Genomic DNA, 21,484 nt, shown 5'->3' with positions numbered 1-21,484 from the left:
TTTTTGCCAGGACAGAGGGACAGGCAGCAAGGCAGAGCTTGCTGGACAAGATCAGGACACAGTCTTGGGGCTTCAGCACACTAGGGGAACCTGAGACCAAGCAGGTCAGGAGACCACGAAGTCCAGGAGGGCCTTCCACAGACAGGCTTATGGAGTCAAGTGGGACTCTGGGGTGAGGGCAGACTCTAGTAGGTCAGTGAGTGCAATAATGATCTCATTCCCCTCCTTATCAACATAAATTCCATGACCAATCAGAATAATCACTTCCTCACACAGACTCTAAATAGCTTTGCTCTACTTCAACTCGTCTTCCCTTCTCTTCTTCTGTCATACTTGCTCAGTTAAACTATTAACCCTGGCTAAATCCAACTCTCTGCTTACTCTGCTCTGCAAGATTACAGCTGAACATTGTGGGAGAAAAACATGCATCATGCTGATTGGTCTCTCACCTTAAATTCATGACCATGACCCTCAAAAATGGGTCCTTCATCTGCCAGGCAGTCACCCTCAATGTCCTAATTCCATACGCTCTTCACCAATGCTTCATACCTTTTCTCCTCTCTCCTCAAGCCCTCACTTATCCTCCCCCATCTCCACTCTCCACTGATGACCTCACTTCCTGTTCTACTGAAAACAAAAGAAGAAAAAAAAAGGAAACAGAATTTATATCACCATACCTACTCACTCACTAACATCTAAATTTTGTGGTCTTGCCTGTTTCTAGAACTTTCACGTGTCAATCTCTGCTCTGTTCACTAGACCCTCTTCCAACGACCCGAGGACATTGCTCCATTGCTTCTCTCTCTCGCCTGTGTCAGTCTTCTGCTATCTGCTGAAGATTCCCATCAACATTCAAACATATTATTTCCCCATCTTTAAAAAAAAGAATCAAACTTCTGTTGACCCTACTTCCCTTGTCAGCTATCACTCCATTTCAGAGCTACCTATACTCTCTCTCTAATACCTCTCTTCCCATTCTTTTTTCACCCCTTCTTTACCTTCATTAAGGTGAAAGACTTACATAATCATTGTACAATTATCAAAACAATGAAATTAAAACATTTCCATCCTCTCACACCCACCCAGACTTCCACTCCTTACCACTCCACTGAAAGTGCTCAGCGAGATTATCCATGGTACCTGCGCTGCTCAGCCTGGGCCTTTCAGTCCCATCTTATCAACACAACTGACTCGGCCAGTCCCTCCTCCTAGACACTATGTGTTTGCTTTGCCTCCCAGGACCTACTCTGTTTCCTCCTACCTCACTGCCTCCTCCCCCTCAGCGCCCAGGGCTCAGCCTTGGCCATCACCCCTTCTCCATCTATGCTCACTCCCTTGGCGCTCTCACTGATTAAATATGATCTAAATGCTGATCATCTCCAGACTCATATGTCCAACTCCCTCCCAACTGGCTGGGATCAGGTATGTGATCAGCCAACTCCTTTACCTTCTTAAATCTGTTCAACTGCCACCTTCCTGATGATGCCTACCCTGAGCACAGGCTTCCTTTAAGTGGTCATACCCTCTCACTGATTGCCCAATTCCCTGTACCCAGCCTGACCTTCCCTTTTTCTGTAGCATTTACCACCAGAGCGTACCGTCATTTATACACTCTGACTTACCGCCTACTATGTTGCCTGATGTGTCCCAGGTGCCCAGAATAGTACCTGGAGGAGGAGGTGCTCAGTAAATATTTGTGGAATAAATGAGGACACAAGGGTTAGGAATAGAAGAGGGAGCCACGATTTTAGGACTGACAGATGAACTACTGTAGTCAAGTCAGAAATCAGCCTAGATTTTCAACTAAGGCAAGGGAAGAGATTCTGAATTCACTAGTAATTTTCTTGACAATTAAAATGAGTTAATTCAATATAAGCTACATAATTTTCTAAAATAAAATGATCATTTTCTGTTAACCGAGTAATGTCAGCAGTTGAGCATTCTGAGAGAATATAGCTTTGTTCACTGGTTTCTGATATATGTATACACACAAGTCTGGCAAAAACCAGTATGTTATACAACACCAGTAGATATGATAGATCTTCGAAGTACCCAAACAGAAATTATCTTCTGCCTCCTCTACACTGGTTGGACTCTACTTGTTCATAACGTTTACACTCAACCTTTGTGCTAGACTCTTAAACATACCTGTACACCGACCACGATTTCTAACTCTGAATACATTTGGTTTTTAGGTTACATATTTTTCTCTCAATCCATCACTGGTATTAGTTCCAATTCATCCTGACCTAGATATAATTTATTCTCAGAAACCAATACAGAAGACAACTTATTTGTTATACCCTAGTTTTGTCTTTCAGTGTCCACTATGAATCTTTGCTCAACTTTTCAAACATTCTTTACTACCTAATGCATAGTTTCAAAAGCTAAAAGAACCATATATCTGATATAATTCTTCTTAACATTATTACCAATAATAGATGACACCAAGATTGTTTAAGGCCTATAATTATTCTTTCCTATTTAAAAAGAATCATCAAAATGAACACTATAATCATTTTCATGAATGACTAGTTTCTGCCAAAATATTGTTTGAAATATGTAACATCAGTTATACCAGTGACCTCATTTCTACCACAACCCTAGAACATTATATTTGCACCTACTGAAAGTACGGTTTCCAGTACGGTTTCTATTTAGGTTTAAGTACAGTTCCTAGCTAGGCCTTTGATTATTACTCTAAAAACAAGTAAGTCTTGACTCTAAAAATCAAATTTTATAAAGAATACGTTCTTGGAAAGTTCAATTTATATCTCTTCTTCATTATAATGGCTATCACTCAGAATTATTAATAAATTCAGATCCTGATTGGGTACATAATGACAGGTATACAGTCACGAAAACATAGAAGAGGCTTACTATATATATTTTGAAAATTCACATGCTGCTTAAAGAAATTTTAGAAAATGTAGACTAGCAGAAAGAAGAAAAAATAAAATTAGCAAATATCCCAATTTATTATGAAGAGGTACCTGAGTCAGACCGGAATAGGAACCTAGCTCTAGCACTTATTAGCTGTGTTACTTAACCTTTCTGAGTTTTGTCTCTGTGAAAAACACTAGCATGCCAATCTGAAATACTCTTCCCTCAAACTTTTCATAGCTTGCTCCTTCCTATTCCTTACGCTCTCTGCTCAGATGGTAACTTCCAAGCAAGACCTTATTCTGTCTTATTTTTCTTCATAGCATGTGTTATACATAGAATCTAAAATTACATCATTCACTTGCTTTTTGTCTGTCTGTTCTATTGAAACATAAATTTAGGAGGACAGACTATATCTGTATTGTTTATTGCTGTCTTCCCACTGCCTAGAGTAATGATTAGCACAAGGTAGGTGCTAATAAACATTTGCTGACTGACTTAACTAGAAGGGTTCTTGGGAAGATTAAATAAGGCAATGCATGTATAAAGCCCATGACCCCCAATATAACATTCAATAAATAACAGCCATTATCTTAATTTTATTAGCATTTACTTCAATTACTGTATGATTGAAAGTACAAACTGCCTACTTCTAGAGGTGCTGGTTATTATTAATGTCTGGTCCAGAGCGTGCTTCTCAGACTTTAGTGAATCACAAAATCACCTGAAGGGCTTGCTATTACACAAATTTCCGGCCCTCTCCCCAGATATCCGGATTCAGTAGGTCTGTGGTAAGGCCTGAGAATGTGCACTTCTAACAAGCTCCCAGGTGATGATGCTGCTGGTGTGGAGACTGCACTTTGAACAACAAGTATATGTGGCATAAGATTTTTAAACACTGAGTATCAACATACCAAGAGTTCTCTGTACCTTAATTAAATACTTGTGTATTTATGATACTTGTTCAAAAAACAATAAATGATGGTAGAACTTAAATTTTACCATCTTATGATTAAATTATTCCTTCGTTCTTACACAGTACTACATAAAATTACCAAGTCCCTTAACTGTCACATCAATTCTATTTAATTATCAATTAACCCTTCTTCTTTACATAAATTGAAAACTAAATACAACAATGTTTTTCCAAAGAATTCATCTTAGTTAAGGGACTACCACCATAATTTCTGAAAAGGCAGAAAGAAGAAAGCTTTCTTTTCCTGTACCACAGAATTCCATGTCTATAAACTTCCCTTTTTTCTGAGGAAAGAATCATCAGATTCTGAAAGAGGCCTCTAGCCACAAAAGAGTTAAGAACCAATGCACTGTGTTCTGCACATTTTAGCTGCTGGAACAAAGCTCCTTTGTTCTTAGTTTAAGTGAAAAGTCTTTCATTTTAAGTCAACAACCTATACAACCACCAGCAAATACACTCAAAGCAACCTCAAAAATTTCTCAGGACCCTGGTGCAAGAGATAGAGCATCCCTTGATTTAGAACCATCGATCTCTACTCCCCAATCCTGCGTCTCTCCCTCTCCCTACCCATGACCCACAAAGCTCCCACCTATATTTCAGAAGACAGTTTTTCAAAATCCGTAGTTCCTAACCCACACTATCTACATGCCTTTCAAGGTACCTTTCACTGCATTCGAATCTTGGAAAGGAAAAACACACAAACTAATCAACTGATTGACCATTTATTTATTCATTTAAGCTTTTACTGAACACTCAAGTACCAGGTACTAAGGATACACTTAAGCTAAATCGGCCTATGGGAGTAGACAGGTGGCATATGTTGGAGTAGATGAGCTTTCAAGGATGGGCGGCTGCTAGCCAGGCATACAGGAGACGTTCCAAGCAGAGCAAGCAGCTGAACCATGTGTGTGCAGTGTGTGTCAGGTGGTGGGGGGAGGGAGAGGGCAGAAATCAGTCACAGCTGCGTAGCTTTAATTTATCCTGAGGGCAGTAGAGTACCTTTAGGAAATTTTGGGTTGGCTGAAGCTTGAGCGATGAAGACAGTAAGCCCTTGTAAATGATCACCACTGACACAGCTTAAAAGTGGGCTGCAGGGACTTTGGTGAGAAGGAATGAGGGCCTGAGCGAGAAAGGTCACAGGGGATGAGAGTGAAGGGACAGATTCAAGAGAGATTACAGAGAGAGACCAGACAGAACTTTGCCCCTGTTTTGTTAGTGAGGGTAAAGAGAGTCAAGCATGGAGCATATTTCTTGCTTGGACAACTGAATGTTGGCATCCCAGTCATTCACTTTTAGGTAATGTTAAGTTCCAGGAGGCTTCAGGACATCTAAGTGGACATCCAGTGGGATTCTGATGCTTAGAATAAAGATTTGGGAGACATCAGCATAGGCAGTTGAAGTCTCAGAGGAGGTGAGTTCATATAGAAAAGAAAAAAATAGATCCAAATACACCTGTAGAAATTTCTTCTTGGCTTAGGAGTTTTGCTTAGCAGAGTTTAAGTTCCAAATTTATCTTATTTACCACGCTACTCCACGGGCTAGCAAAGTGCCTGACATCTAATTCTTTATTTTAGAGAATTCAATAATTATTTGTGTGAACAAATTTATTTCCTTAGGTTTGTTAGGTTGTAAAAATTACCTCATAGACATGTAACCACATGTAACTTAACAAACCACACGTTTGTTAGGTTGTAAAAATTACCTCATAGACATGTGGATTTAGTTCATCTAGCATTAAGTGATCATTTAAAGGGAAAACTCATCTGTATTTTAAAATTTTACCTCATTTTAAAGTTTTATTATCCTTTTATCCAATGTCCTTGGTCTGCTGAAGGGAGCTGGTATTAGTAGTTGAGGTATGAGCCTACTTAAAGATGGGGCTTTTATAAGCCCTTTTTTTTTTTTTTTGTGACTCCTTGTCAGAAGTGTGGGACATTCTGCGCTGCCATCTCTGCCTCCCCCTTCCTTCTGACTGCCTTGCCCCTTTCTCTGTCTTCCACAGAGCTGAGTGCTAAGAACACCAAGGGCTGCTGCAGTCAGTCTGCTGTCATTTTGGCCCTTGTTTCTACATCCACAGGGAAGCCAGGCAGTGTTAGCTCCCGAATTTCTTAATGGGAGAACAGGGATCAACAAACTGATTTGAGGAGAGAGAAAGAGTCGAGATGCATGTGCAGAGTAATCTGAAAGAGTAAAGGAACTCCATTTATCCATATCAAAGCAGGGAGAGCCACTCATGATCCCCATACCTCCCACCCCAAAGCACCTCCACCGCAGCCAGGCCCAAGCATGTATGTCCCTGCCTGAGAAGGCCTTGGGCCCATGGCTTCAGGAATTTCAGAAAACACTCTTTTTGGTTCCTTCTCTGGCATTCATTCTGCTGCAACATCCTGACATATATCTGCTATTACATCATTCTGTTTCCTCATTTTCACCACACTTACCAGCATCCAAATTTATTGATATTTTATACATTCCCTAACTTGACTACTATTCCTTCAGAATAGAACCAGAGTTCTGAAGGGACTGGTCCTAAAGTCTGCTTTTGCTCACCAATAATAAAGTTCCATTTACACATGTCAAACTCGAATAGTAAGAACAAAATCTTTCTCTTTTATTGTGAGTTTCCATAATAAGAACTACTGTTTACCCATTCTTTACTTATAGTATCATAAAATTATAGTTTATGTACAAAGTTATTTTAATAAGATATTTTTTATATGCCAAAGTCAAGATGGAAACTATCTGGGGGTACCTCATGGTCACTTAACACTTCTCACTCTCCTCCTGTCCCATTTGGCCATCTTCTCTATTGGGCCATATTCTCTATTTGGGATCTATACTGATCCCAAATCATTGTACCACATATATCTGTCCCACCTTATACCTAAGAAAACCAGGTAACATCAAAGAGCCAACCAATGATTAAGGAACATGCTTTACAGTACTATTTATTTTATCAATACAAATAGGGGGATATTTTGCAAGTGGGATAGTTTTTGCCTATAAGCCCCAGTATGAATATGAACCAAGAAATATACAGAAATCCAAGGACCAGAAAGTGCATAAAGCTTAACACTACAGAATCCTCAGGTCTCCTAAGACACTGGGTTGAGTGCCTGACTCCACCATCATTTACTCTACTGTTCTGTGTTCTCTGTGGATGAAAGAGGCCATATTTGTGTCTTTTAATCACAATTCTGCCATGTTCATTCTCTCTCAGTAAAGGGGCTTGCTGACTGCCAAGAGACTTTTCAGGCCAGAATGACAAGAGCTGTTAAACGGTCACCTATCCCTTTAGACCTTAATTAAATTGCTGTTGCAAACATAAACATAACGCTTGCTTATAAACTCATTGTTTATACTTCTACAATCTTTTGTTTTTCCTTCAAAAAAGTAACATTTAGGAAATTCTGTGGTGGCGCAGTGGTTGAGAATCCACCTGCCAATGCAGGGGACACGTGTTCAAGCCCTGGTCCGGGAAGATCCCACATGCCGTGGAGCAACTAAGCCCGTGCGCCACCAACTACTGAGCCTGCACTCTGGAGTCTGCGAGCCACAACTACCGAGCCTGCGTGCCACAACTACTGAAGCCCACGTGCCTAGAGCCCGTGCTCCACAACATGAGAAGCCACTGCAATGAGAAGCCCGCGCACCACAATAAACAGTAGCCCCCGCTCGCCGCATCTAGAGAAAGCCCGCGCGCAGCAACGAAGACCCAACACAGCCAAAATAAGTAAATAAATAAAAAAATTTATATTAAAAAAAATAACATTTAAACTGGGATTTCATTATGTCCCAAAGAAAATTTTCTTTCAGAAGAACAGATATAAAATCTGTATTATATAGATAAAAACTGGAGAATTTGTGCTTTCTTCGCATCTGCCAAACAGAACTGGCAGGTTTTGCCGGACAAATCCAATTATAAAAACAGTGCACTAATGTCAGAAGAAGCAAAACAAAACAGACTGTGGACCATGTCCAGGTGCCATGCTTCGTGTAGTGGGAAACAGGAAAGTATAAGACAAAGTCCCCACTCTAGAGTAGCCACATCCTACTGGTTCTTCCTCCAAAATACATCCACAGTCAATCACTCTTCCCTGCCTCCATCTCACACCTCATTACTCTGGCCGAAGGCCCCATAATCTTTCAGCTGACCTGCAGCAATAGCCTTCTCACTGATTAGCTGTTCCTTAAACTTGCCAAGGGCATTCCCACCTCAAGGCCGTGTACTTGCTTTTCCCTCTGCCCGGAATGCTCTTCCCATATATCCAGAGTTCAATCCCTTCAGGTTTCTGTCCAAATGTCATCATATCAAAGAGGCCAACCCTGACACACTATATAAAATGACCCCAACTCTCCTATCTACAATCCTTCTTTGTTCTTCATAGCATTTAACACAATCTAACGTGGCATATGTTTATTATTGGTTTTCCCCTTTCTTGAGAGCAGAGATTTTTGACTACCTTGTTCACTGCTGCTATTCTCTGTGCCTAGAATGGTGCCTGGCACACGGTAGGCATTCAATAAATATCTGTTTGATGATGTTTAACTGATAACTGTTCAAGTTAGATAATGATACAGTGCAACAGTAAATGAGCATTTCAAGACAGTTCATAGTTAACTGGTAATTGAACAGCATGGGCCCAGTAATACCTCCAAAAAGTATACATCAACATCACTTGGAGAGGTTTGCCAAAATACGCATGTCCAGACCTCATCACAACACCCACCAAACTCTCCAGGTGGAGGTGTGAAAAAGTTTATGTTTAAACAGTATCCTAGGTGACTTTTTTTTTGTGGTAAAATATTTATAAAATCTGCCATTTTAACAACTAACAGGTGATTCTTTTTTTGCAACCCTGTTTAAAACTACCGGTATAATAGTATGTAAGTTAAGCAGAGGGAGAATAACTGAAGGGGGGATTAAAAAAATGTCCCAGGTTATCTTAGAAAGAGCATGGGCTTTGGAGCTGAATACAGGTCTCCTACTCATAAGCTGTGGGACTGGGCGAGTGACTTAGCTCTTAAGCTTCCACACCCACAAGTGAAGATAATCTCTATACTCTCTCTGTCTCCCCACATCCCCTCCAAACTGCTCCAAGGTTACTGTAAAGCTAAAATGAAATCAAGTATATACAGTATCTACTTTGGTGCACATAACAGGCATTAAACTAGAACTTACTGGAATTACCTTCATTGAAATAGGAAAATAAATTCATATTGGCAAAAACAAAAAATAGGTGAAATACTGGCGTAAGTGGCTATAAAAATGTCTCTCTACTGATAGGACAGGTGAAAAAGAAACTTGTCAGGAGTTCCACAGATATGATCATTCATTAGAACAGTGATTCTCAAACTTGTGCGTGCTTCAGAATCACCTGGAGGGATTGTTAAACACAGATGTCTGGGCCTACTCCCAGAGCGCTTCTGTAATTCTGGGGGGAGTCCTGATAATCTGCATTTCTAACAAGTTCCCAGGGGATGCTGAGGCTGTTGGTTATTGGTCAAAGGGTACAGTTTCAGTTATACAAGATGAGTAAGTCCTAGAGATCTATTGTACAGCATAGTGCCCACGGTTAACAATACTGTGTTGTACACTGAAAAATTTGCTAGGAGGGTAGATTTTACATTGTGTTCTTATCACAATAATAATAATAATAAACGAGGGTGAGAGAAAACTTTTGGAGGTGATGGATAAGGTTTATGGCATTGATGTGGGTGATGGTTTCATGTGTATATACTTATCTCTAAACTCATCAAGTTATACACATTAAACACGTACAGCTTTTTTACGTCAACCATACCTCAATAAAGTGATTTTAAAAAACCCACAATGAATTAAAGTATGCAGATCCTAAAAAAATCTGAGTATATTAATTCTTTCAGTAAAATTTTTAAAAAGCAAAAACCTGAAATGGTTCACGTAAAAAAAACCTGTTATAGTTTAACCAATAACTGCTTATGATTTTCAGAACATTTTAAAATCAGATAAAAGTGAACTATAACAATCTAAAAAAGAAACAAGAAAAAATTCATACCACTGGTATCCCAGTGAGAAATTCAATTCTGAAAATAAATTCAAAGTTAATTCTCAGAATACTCATTGTTTTAAAAGTTAAAATCTAGAGGAAAAACCCCAAAATGTGGTAGTTTTAAAAGAAGAAGTGTCACCCAAAACTTCTGATAGGTAGATGATAAAATAAAGAATACTTACAGGTATGGAGGCATTCCGTCACCGTAGTTGGCTTGATCAGATACCCTTTGCAGATATAGCAAGTGATGTAAGGATTGAAATCTTTCACCAAGTGTTTCCTCTGGGTAGCCATTCGTGGTTAGCTAGGACTGGCTCTAGTAGTTCAGGCAAACAGGGGTATTAAGTGGATGAAAGTCTGATCCCAGGAGCTGGTGTGGAGTTCCCAACTGGATGTCCTGAGGCATGAGAACTAACATCCAGACTTCTCATGAGATCGCTGGTCATCACTCCTTTTGGTGGTTCTGCTTTCCCATATCTTCTTCCACAGTAATTTTAAAAAGACGAGAGAAAAAGGTGTCAAATTACCCGTACTGTATTAACACCAATGTATTAGCAACAAGTATTACATGTTCCAAACTGGGTGAACAGGTGAATAGAACATTTCCCTCACTGTAACATTAATTTGTAAACCTGCTATGATTAAGTCAGAATAATAACAAATTCATCCAATCCTGAGGCCTCAACTATCATATCTATACAAGTGACACCTGAGGCTATTAACTCTGGTTTTGATATCTTTACCTCTTGAGTAATGCATTTTAACTATCTGCTTGACCTCTCTATTAGTAGTTCCTGCCAACACAAGCTAAAAGATTCAAAATTGAAGCCATTATCCTCCCTATCAAAATGCTCCCTATTTCCATTCTGTACTCCACACCTAGTCGGTAATCAAATCAAATGGATGTCCTTTTCCATTCTATCCACAGCCATCCTACTCAAATATTACCTCTCCACCTGCAGCCCAACTTATGTTCTACCAAGTTTATTCTATCACATTTGGATCCTCTTCTCAAAGAATGTCAGTGTCTCCTCTTTACTCTGTAACAGAGAAACCTTTAAATTTCTCAGCTTGTCGTATAAGACCCTCCACAGGCTGACCTTAACATATCATTCAAAGCTCAGGAAAACTGAAAGGATGGCTCTTTCCATAGTCCATTCTGCAGGTCCTATGCCCTCCATCCAAAGAGCTCTTCTGCTCCCCTATCTAGAGTCTACCTATTCTTCAAACCCTTTTCCAAAGCTATCCTCAGTGTAATCTCCCCGGTTGTTTTTACCCTTATTTCTCTCCTGTTACATTTTCCTTCTATTTTTATTTACAGTTTCATTCTTAATCTCCTCTATTAGACTGCAAAATCTTAAACAGACACCAGTCACATTTAGTAAATGCATAACCTGTGCAATGTTACTTATCATCTCTAAGTCTTACGGTTTTTTAAACTGTAAAATGAAAACAAGAATGCCAGCCTCCTACAGTTGTGACGATTAAATGAGACAACATACATATAGCTAGCACATTGTAAAAACTGAATGTCATTAATTTTTTTAACTTTTTTTTTCCAGAAACGTCTAGGATGGCTTGTCCATATGGTTACTTTAAAAAGTTTTAAAGGTTTCTTACAACAAACGTGTCCTCTTAGAGGACACAACATGAAAAAAAGGTGTGGATTTCCCAAGTTAATTCTATAAACAAAAACTTTTCTCTCAGCTATTAACTCATAAGTTAAATATAAAGCAACCGGAGAGGTAAAAGGTATCGTTCCATCTTGCATCGACAGACACATCGCCACTGAGAATATGCACGGAATAGGTTCTGCAAGTAATCATCCTATCCGCTCAGGAAATTGTGTCGAGGGTGTAACAGAAAGAGAGCGTAATTATCAGACAGGGGGTCTGGGTTCTGGTCCTGAGCCCCTGTATGACCTGCAGCAAGGCACTTATTATCAGTGCCTGGATCTCGGCCTCCTCCTCTATATACTGGGATTAACGGCCCTGCCTTTCTCACAGGTTTGCTACGAAGCTCCAAAGTCAGACAAAGTCCTCTGAAACCGGACATGCACAGTCCCCACCCGGGGTGGGATTGTGATCTTAAGCCATAGAGCCCTGTCACCAAGAAGGTTAAAGGAAGCAAGTACTTGCAGTGACGGGGCGGGGGCAGGAGGGAACTTTTCCTCGTCCTCCGGCAGGACCCGGTAGCACTGCCCTAGGCGGTCCCAGCACAAGCCTCCCCGCCCGCCTGGCAGGTGCGCGGGCCAGGGCCCGGCGGACGCGCCGCTCGGGCCGGGCCGGGGCTGCGCCTGGGAGGACGCGCCGCCTCTCCCAGGGCCGTGCGCCCGCCGCCCTCTCCGCCCCCGACCGTAAGGCGCGACCTCAAAGCCCCAGACCCCGGCAGGCCACCCCCATCCCCGCCCCCCGAAGAGCTCTCCCGGCTCCAGACGGGGCCTGCCGCGGCAGGTGCTTGGAGGTGCCGCTCCGGCTCCCGGCGCAAACTTGGGCGGGGAGCGCAGGGGCGGCCGAGTTCCGGCCCTTCGGCCGCTCTCCAGCCAGCCGGGTACCTACCCCGCGGCTGCCGCCACCGCCGCTCCTCGCCGCCAGCGCGCCGGCCTCAGAAGGAAGGAAAGTGAAAGAGAAACAGCGCCTGCCGCGGCCTGGCCGGCCCCGCGCCCCGTCCGCCCTCCCCCTGCAGGCGGGAGCGCGCCGGCTCCGCGGGGCCACTCGACTCGGGCCCGATAGGGCGCGGCGGGCCTCGGGCCCAGGGCCGGTGCCGCCTCCAAGGGCAACTCCACCCCCTTCCAACCGCCGGAGCCGCCGGCCGGCCCCGCCCCCTCCACGCCCCCCGCCGCCACGCCCGCAGGCCACGCCCGCCCGCCCGAGCTCCTCGCAGGTACCCCGGCCGCCCCGTCCGCCTCGCCGCCCGGCTTACAGGGCGACGGTAGATTTGACCAAATTTTATCTCAGTTCTTCTTCTCCTCACCACCGACCCCTCCCAGTCGTTTTCATCATAACAATGTCTGGCATATTTTCCCTGGCGGGTTTACAAGCGATGGTCGGTGCTGAGAATGAGTCACCCTGCGAAATTGTCTACTCAGCTGCGTCTTCCCCAAACTAGCCCCACGTGGGCCGCGGTGGGGACGAAGGCCGCTTGATTTGCACCCTATTTAAGAACCACTAAGGAACTTGTTACTGGGCGTGGTGTCTGGAGATCAGGATCAAGGACAACTGGAAGCAAGGGAGAACGATGGGGGTGGGGCGTGTTCGTGGAAAGGTGAAGAGTTCTTACTGCTTGCAAGGTTCAAAACAAACCAACCAACCAACCCCAGTTCTCTTTCTAGTGGACTTTAAGAACTACAAGCGCAAAAAATTTATTCAAAAGCATACATTAAAGGATTCCTCAAAGTCATTCAATCCTAATATACTGCATTCCACAAACTTACAAATTTCTACTACAACCAGTATTTTGCTAAACATAAATTAGACTTGGTTCTTTGTTGCTTAGAAGACTGCAATCCAGTAATCCTAAAATAGCATGCAAATCAGCATGGTGTACACCAGTAAACAAAAGTTCAAAAGAACATCCCAAAGGGTATCTGCCAAGGGCAACTTTCAATCTTGTGCATTAGAAAGAGGAAAAGGTGCTGCAATTACATCCTCTTTGCCTCTGGAGAAGTGAGGGCAGTGATGGCTAGGGAGCTGACAGTAATGGAGAAGGGATGGGGGGAAATTAGTGCAAAGTATTTGCCTTACCTCCAAACGACATGAGTCACCTTAGTAATACCAGAGTGGAGACGGCTCTAGTGGCAAACCAAGGAACCCAGTGACCACTGGTCTAGCAGGGTGCAAGTGTTCAAGGATCCATTTCAAATTTAAAATACACCAAGAAGTAGACAAGACAGCTTTAAAAATCATCCAATTTATAACTAAACTTAGGTAGAGTGGACATAACCTTTAAAAATTACCATTTTTAACATCATAGCAGGAGCAATACATTTTCTGAAACAGTTTTCAACGACCACATTTTCATAGTCCTTATAAGAACCATTGTGCAAAAGTATACATGCCAATTTCCAAGCTGGGACCAACTTCAGCAAGTCCTGGCAATCACAATGAGCAAAGAAAACAAGTCCGATAAAATGACTTTATAGTTGCAGGATTCCTCTCCAGATCTTTCATCTTGGAAACTAACTAAACATATCAATATGTGAAAAGTCACCCTATTTCTAGTATATTTAAAATATGTAATGGGGGACTTCCCTTGTGGCGCAGTGGTTAAGACTCCGCGATCCCAACACAGGGGGCCTGGGTTCGATCCCTGGTCAGGGAACTAGATCCCACATGCATGCCGCAACTAAGAAACCCACCTGCGGCATCTAGGACCTGGCACAACCAAATAAATATATAAAATAGATATTTAAAAAAATATGTAATGGACGATTTCACTGTATAAACTACAACATATACATTATGACTTATTTTCCTAATTTGCATCTGAAGCTATTTTAAATGTATTTTTAAAGAATAACACTTAATGAAGTCCAGGGGGCTTAAGTGTTATTGGTGATCAATACGAAGTGGGGTTAATCAGCATTCCCTGAGGAGATGAGCTTGAGATGGATATTAGGAGGACTTACATTAGTAATGGAGGGAGGGGTCAGAAATATGCTACAGAGCAGTACCTGAAGATAGACATGGAGGTGGGGTTGCCATAATGAAACTGCAAATGGTGGACCTGGAAGCACAGCCTTTGTAAGAAAATCTGTGCTTCGTGTCCCGAGGCAGCATGGTTTGTAGTAAAGTGTTCAGTAGTTTCTCCTTTCCCCTCTTCAGCTACCACCCCACCCTGCCCATTCCAAGAAAAAAAATGCGCACACACAAAAAAGAAAAAACAAAACCTCAAACATGTGTCTGGTTAAAAAAATAACAAAAAAAATGGCGAGAGGGAATGTTAAGAAGGGGCCAGTTTCCTGACTCGTGTAAGTTCTGAGGATTTAAACATAGGACTCTTAGCTGCTGTGTGGCATCTCCTCCCTTACGACTGCTTTCTACTTTCCAGTAGCTCACCCCTTAGTCCCTTGGTTCTGACTGTGGGGACTGGAACAAACCATAGAAGCCTCAGTATGAGGGGGTGGCTTTGATAACAAATCTCAAAAACCAGTGGGACCCTCAAGTAAACAAAGGCCTGGGAGCAACTAGATATACAGGACCAGGAAAGAGAAAAGGCAGGTAAAAGATCACAGCTGAGAGTCCCCTTATCACTAATCTACTTGAGCTGTCTCATTTTACAGATGTAGAAACCAAGATCCTGAGAAGTGACAAATTCATAATCACAGAGTTCATTTTGGTAAAGCCAAGACCAAAACAAAGGTACCAGTTCCATATTATTTACACGTCTTAAGAGAACTTCTCAAACCCAAGAAGTTAAGAGGGGTTAGGTAAGAAAAAGATTAACGTACAAGGAAATAAAGGAACAAAGGGAGGGAAGAATAAATGAAGGGAGGGAGGGAAATGGCGACTACAGAGTACTTAGCAGTGAACTGGCCAGTGGTGATTTCCCATCAAAGCAGCAAAATCCCACAGTGATAGCTTGTTTCATTTGATCATTGATCCAGATTCTTCCAGGAAACCACAATTGGCTCTTGACAACCCTTGGAACTACTTGGAGCTATCTGCGTACCTAACAAATGTTTTCATTACTTTATACTTTATGTCTAGAGTTTTATTTCAGTTAAGGCTGGGCCATGGATGGGTAATTCTGTACTGAAAAGTTCACATTCCTTCCTTGCCTAATAAATACATCATCGATGAACAGATGTTTAATAGCATAACATTTTAAAAGAGTTACATCTTTACATTTCCCTGAAATATTAAATGACTTTTCCATGATTGTCAATTATTTTATATACCTAAGTATGCTATTTAAGCTTTTAACATAGACTATCTCTAACATAAAACTACCCTCTGTAATCTAAAAGTCATCCTACAGAGATTTTAGAAAATATTAAAATTTAAAGTGTCCTACTGGGCCTGAATGTATTTATTTTATGGCCATGGATATTACAGCTCAAAATCTATGACTGCCTAAAATCAATGATGGAGGAATGGGAAGGAACAGAGAACTTCCAATCACCCTTGACCATGTGTCTTTTTCTCTTAACATAACCCTCCCTTGTAATCAATAATTCTCAAGGACTGTCTCTGCTAAATGTCTCTTGAATCCTTTAACTTAACCTACCCTGGTTCAGATCACCATCATTTCTACCCACCCCCGTTACTTCAATGAACTCTTAGACTGTCTCCCTACAGCTCTTCTCTGCCAAACCACTCTCCACAGCACAGCCAGAGAAGAGGACGCTTTCTAACTGAAAATTTGATCATGCTGCTCCCTGACTTAAAAAAACCCTTGTTCTTAAGATAAAGCCCCAATACTTAATAAGCCCACCCCATATCCCTGTCACTTCTACAGCCTCTCCATTGAACTCCATGCTGCAGTCATAATGAACCTTTTTACCCTCTAGCGCTAGAGATGGCTGTTCTTTCAAATGAGCATCCTGTCCCAATTCTATCCCTCCCCACCCTTGCTAAATCTGCCCAACCCTTATTTATTCTTTGGGTATCTGATGATCTCAAAGGCCACATTCTCAGAAACCTCAAAGTAGATGAGGCGCCTCCTTGATGTACATACACTATATATATATATATATATATATATATATATATATACACACACACATACACACACACACACATATAGTGCCGTGTGTGTGTGTGTGTGTGTGTGTATAGAGAGAGAGAGAGAGAGAGAGAGAGAGAGAGAGAGAGAGAGAGAGAGAGAGAGAGAGAGAGAGAGAGAGAGAGAGAGAGAGAGAGAGAGAGAGAGAGAGAGAAACTCATCCTTATTCTCTCAAGCCCCACGTTACACTGTCTTGTATTACCTGGTTAACTTGTCTGAACCAACTGCTAGCACATAAGCCCAGTGAATCCACCACTTGACTGTGCATGCCTAGCAGAGTGGATGGCAAACAGTAATCATTCAAATAAATATTGACTGAAAAACTGAATAACTGCACACACTCTAAGACATTCTGTGTATTTTGGGGGGAATTTCTTCTTGGAGGGATCCTTACAAAGGGTATGTTAATCCCTGCCCTCCAGGACTGCTAATTAAAATCACACCAGGGAGTAGAGACTTATCCACAAGAAACAATTATGGAGCAGTACACCAAATTTATTAAAAAAGTGTCAAATGAAAGAGAATCAAATGACAAAAACTCCAGTTGAAAGAAGTACTATGGGTGGTCAAGAAACTAGCCCTGCATGCTTAAGATTCTGCCAGTTACAAAGACAGCAAGGCAAAATACCAAAAGCTATGGATATGAAAAATAAATGAGAAAGCCAGAGAAAAAATGAGAAGTCAAAATACTAAAAGTGAGAACAGATAAATAGCATTAGGAATAGAGACAAGATTAGTCTGCTAAAGACTGTGCAACTAGCTTAATAAATATTTTAAAGTGCTTTAGATACATTACGCTAAAGGGACAAACCAACCAAATTTTCTTTTCTCCCTTGAGAGGCAGAAAAAACTAGCTGTAGTTTCCTCACTGTGATGTCAACAGTTGTCTAGGGCAAGTTCCACTTATACTGGAAGAACAGAGAATGGAACTAAAATAGGCACAGACTATAAGGAAAGACTGGATTTACTCCATCAGGGCTACCATAGTTTAAAACATCAGCACAGAGCCACAACTGTTATTTTGAGAGGTCAGATTAAATCCCTGAAGATCATAAATGCACAAATGCAGAAACTTAGAATATTCCATCAAATCTGAATGTAGATGATTCTAAGTTAGAAGTGACTATAGAAAAATGAGGAAAAAAATGTTCTATCAAAAAAAAAGATATGAAATTCAACTGGGGCAAGTGCAATATAGAAACTTAGTGACATCGACATTCAACTATCAGAGAAAAGCAGGCACACGAATTGAAAAAGTCCTAACTTTACAGGTAGCTGTGGTTTAGAAGAAAGGACGCTGTACCCAGAGTCAAGAGAACCTCGTTTTTGTTTTTGTTTTTGCGGTATGCGGGCCTCTCACTATTGTGGCCTCTCCCGTTGCGGAGCACAGGCTCCGGACGCGCAGGCTCAGCGGCCATGGCTCACAGGCCCAGCCGCTCCGCGGCATGTGGGATCTTCCCGGACCGGGGCACGAACCCGTGTCCCCTGCATCGGCAGGGGGACTCTCAACCACTGCGCCACCAGAGAAGCCCGAACCTCGTTTTTAGTAAGAGCAAGTCCCTTAACTTCCCTTGGCTTCATTTTCTTCCTGTGAAAATTGAGACTAATATTACCTTAATCACTGGCCTACAGGGAAGATTTTCTTTTATACTTGTGCATTGTTATAATGAGCATATATAAGATTACATGAGATTAGTGAGAAATTTTTTTGTAAGTTGTAAATGATAAAGGACTGCAAAAATATAAAGTATAAGTAGGAATTCTGCGGACCACCAGCAGTAGAATAGTACCTAGTAATCCTGTCCCACCCAACAGAGGCCCTGATAGTAAGATATACCCAAGAATGTTTGTAGAATGAGTGAGACACTCCTGGCAGGGCAGTGGAACCAAGACACAGCATAAAGTAAGGCATGCAATGGTCAGAAAGCACTGAGCTCAATACTCATCACACTCGATTTTTACTAAAAAGATGGGGAAACCTAAATAATTCACTGAGCAATTCAAAGTTGTACAAAGAAAACTAGTTCCACAAAAATGCTTAATAATTTGGGTTAGTTCAACCTTGTAGAAGTGGTATGTTAAATCTTTGTTCACTCCCCTTGAATGAAGGGGTAGCAAAAATATTTTCCATTAAAATGCAAATTCTCCAGGCAGGGTCATAATTAAGCCCTTACGAGCCATCTCCAGCTATCTGTTCTCAGCTAATGAGAATTAGTAGGATTCTTAGTCCATAGGCAGGGAGAACAGACAGGAAGGACATGAGGCTCTAGTTATGAGTTAACACTTTAGCAGGGTATTAACTGTAACACTTTGTTGGCTGGGAGGCTGGGGAGCCATCAGGAGGAAGGAAAGCAGATCTGAAAAGAGGAGGATGCCAAACCACCAAAGGCAATCTTCTCTCTTGTGCTTCACAGTTCCATCTTGGACTAAAAACAAAAACAAAAAAGGACCTTCTGAAAACAAAAGGCGAGTTAGCGTCTTCACACTGTCTTCAACTATTCAAAGACTTAATGACTAAGATACTGAACAAGTTTCGTCCGGGTTTGCAGAAAAGTTACGAGAAAACTGGCTTAAATTAAAGCAGTGGTGGGGAGGGAAGGATTAGCTATAGTGTTAGATAGGCATTCTTAATTCTTGACCTGCAGGATGACAAACCCTGTATTAGTCTCAGAAGCTTCTTGATGGTTCAAGAAGATAGAAACAGTATTTGTCCTCAACGGTTCCTTCATTTCTGTCTGTTGAAAGGGGTTCTCCCAGATGACTGGAAAAACTGCCAGTTATCATACCTTCTTTTGATACCTTCTTTTTTTTTTTCGGTACGCGGGCCTCTCACTGTTGTGGCCTCTCCTGTTGCAGAGCACAGGCTCCAGACGCGCAGGCTCAGGGGCCATGGCTCACGGGCCCAGCCACTCCGCGGCATGTGGGATCCTCCCAGACCGGGGCAGAAACCCGTGTCCCCTGCATTGGCAGGCGGACTCTCAACCACTGAGCCACCAGGGAAGCCCTTGAAACCTTCTTGAAGAGAAGCTGAAAAAAGCACCAGTATCAAAGCGTCTTGGATTAGATGATGAATGAGAATACAATATGGCTGTATAGAAAACAGTTAACAGAGCATACACCCCATGAGGGCCAGGACTTTATCATTACTGCTGTATCCCTTGAATCAAGTCTAGAACATAATATGGGACTTCCCTGGTGGTCTGCACTTCCACTGCAGGGGACGTGGGTTCGATCCCTCATCGGAGTTAAGATCCCACAGGCCGCACGGCGTGGCCAAAGTAAGTCTAAAACATAATAGGCTCTCATTAAATATGTGTTGAATGAAGGAATGTATAAGCAAATAAACGAATTCTGACTTCGCAGCCAACTGCCCATGTTCAAATTCTGGTACAATCTTGTACTACTCTGTGTTCTAGGGCAAAGAACTGTTTCCTGCCTCAGTTTTCTCACTGCTTAAATGGATATAATTAAAAGTACATACCTCAGAGGAATTTTTATGAGGATTATATGAGACACTATAAGTAATGCACTTTGTACATAGTAAGCTAACAAATGCTTGCTGAGTTAATTTTAAGAATTTCATACCTAGACAAAACAATGAAAACATAGGACATAATTTAAGGCCTGATGAGAAACAAATACTTATAACAAATGCCTTCATACAATTTATCTGCTTTTAGGATGTACATGGAGGTAACAGTCACCTAACTTTCCTGCCAGGTACCCTTCCTCCTCCTCTAAGAATTTTAAAAGATTACTCTCTAAGTGGTAAGTGTGTAAAATATGAAAATCATGGCTTAAATTACTCATCAAGGTGAAATCAAGAAATAGGATGTACACAGCAGTGTAGAGTTTTATGAACATTTAAAACTTCAACTGAGCGACCTGGGTATAGTCTCGGATATTAAGAAAAGTTGATCAGCTTACCCTGGTCCAAGACAAGTGGTGAGTCAGTCAGGGAGAAGGCTAGGATTTTCCTGTTTCTGTAAAGCATAGTTCCTTCAATTAAAAAGTTATGGATAAGCTAGTCACAAAGGATGAATATCGTATTTTTCCACTTATAGGAGGTACTTAGAGTAGTCAAATTCATAGAAACAGAAAATAGAATGGGAGTTGCCAGGGGCTTGGGGCTGGTGGGGGGCAGCGATGGGAACGAAAAGTTATTGTTTAATGGGTACAGAGTTTCTGTTCGGGAAGATGAAAAAGTTCTGGAGCTTGATGGTGGTGATGGCAGTACAACAATATGCATGTACTTAATGCCACAGAACTGTACACTTAAAAATGGTTAAATGGTAAAATTTGTGTTATGTTTATTTTATCACAATTTTAAAAAAGTTCTGGGATAAAAGATCTTCCTTTTTTAAAAAAGGAAAAAGAAATCACCAGCAAACAGTAAGACCCTTGGCAAGTCACTTCACGAGCCCTGATCTGCCCATCTATAAAAATGCTTTAGACTTGGGATACATCATCTCTAATGGGCCTTGAAAATCTTCAATCATATGGTTGTACAATTTGGGAGCATTACCTAGAGTGAACTGCATCTGTAATGAGTCAGGTGGGAACGTTTTAGTCCTTGTGGGCCATATGATATCTGTCTCAACCATGCAACTCTGACCACATAGGGCAAAGGCTGCCAAAGACAGTATGTAAACAAATGGATGTAGCTAGCTATTTTCCAATAAAACTTTATTTAAGAAACAGGCAGTGAGCAAGATTTGGCCCTTGGGCTGTATTTTGCCAGCTCCTGACCTAGAGAATATCTCTGTGAACATGCATAGATGACAGCAATTAAAAACTTCCCTATATCCCAGGGTTGAAAACTTCTATAGTGGCAATAAGCTTCTGACGACCGTCTCAAACCAAAATG

General features: G+C 41.6%; 1 protein-coding gene across 7 annotated transcripts in view; it reads right to left on the bottom strand.

Annotated features, from left to right (window-relative positions):
• Window positions 1-21,484, bottom strand: part of PCGF5 (polycomb group ring finger 5) — a 117,227-nt gene that overhangs the window by 54,035 nt on the left and 41,708 nt on the right. For 5 of the 7 annotated variants that reach the window (XM_060125842.1, XM_060125839.1, XM_060125845.1 and 2 more), the window contains exon 2: window positions 10,074-10,368. In XM_060125842.1, coding sequence (XP_059981825.1) covers window positions 10,074-10,185 — 112 coding nt within the window. In that variant the 5' untranslated portion in view covers window positions 10,186-10,368. Of the gene's footprint in view, window positions 1-10,073; window positions 10,372-12,449; window positions 12,577-21,484 lie in introns of those variants that run through there. The other 2 variants (XM_060125840.1, XM_060125841.1) reach the window with 2 other exon arrangements.

The sequence above is a fragment of the Lagenorhynchus albirostris genome, chromosome 16 (assembly GCF_949774975.1).
Source record: "Lagenorhynchus albirostris chromosome 16, mLagAlb1.1, whole genome shotgun sequence".
Taxonomy (NCBI): Eukaryota; Metazoa; Chordata; class Mammalia; order Artiodactyla; family Delphinidae; genus Lagenorhynchus; species Lagenorhynchus albirostris.
The sequence above is the reverse complement of the archived record's forward strand: the minus strand, read 5'-3'. Positions and strand labels throughout refer to the sequence as shown.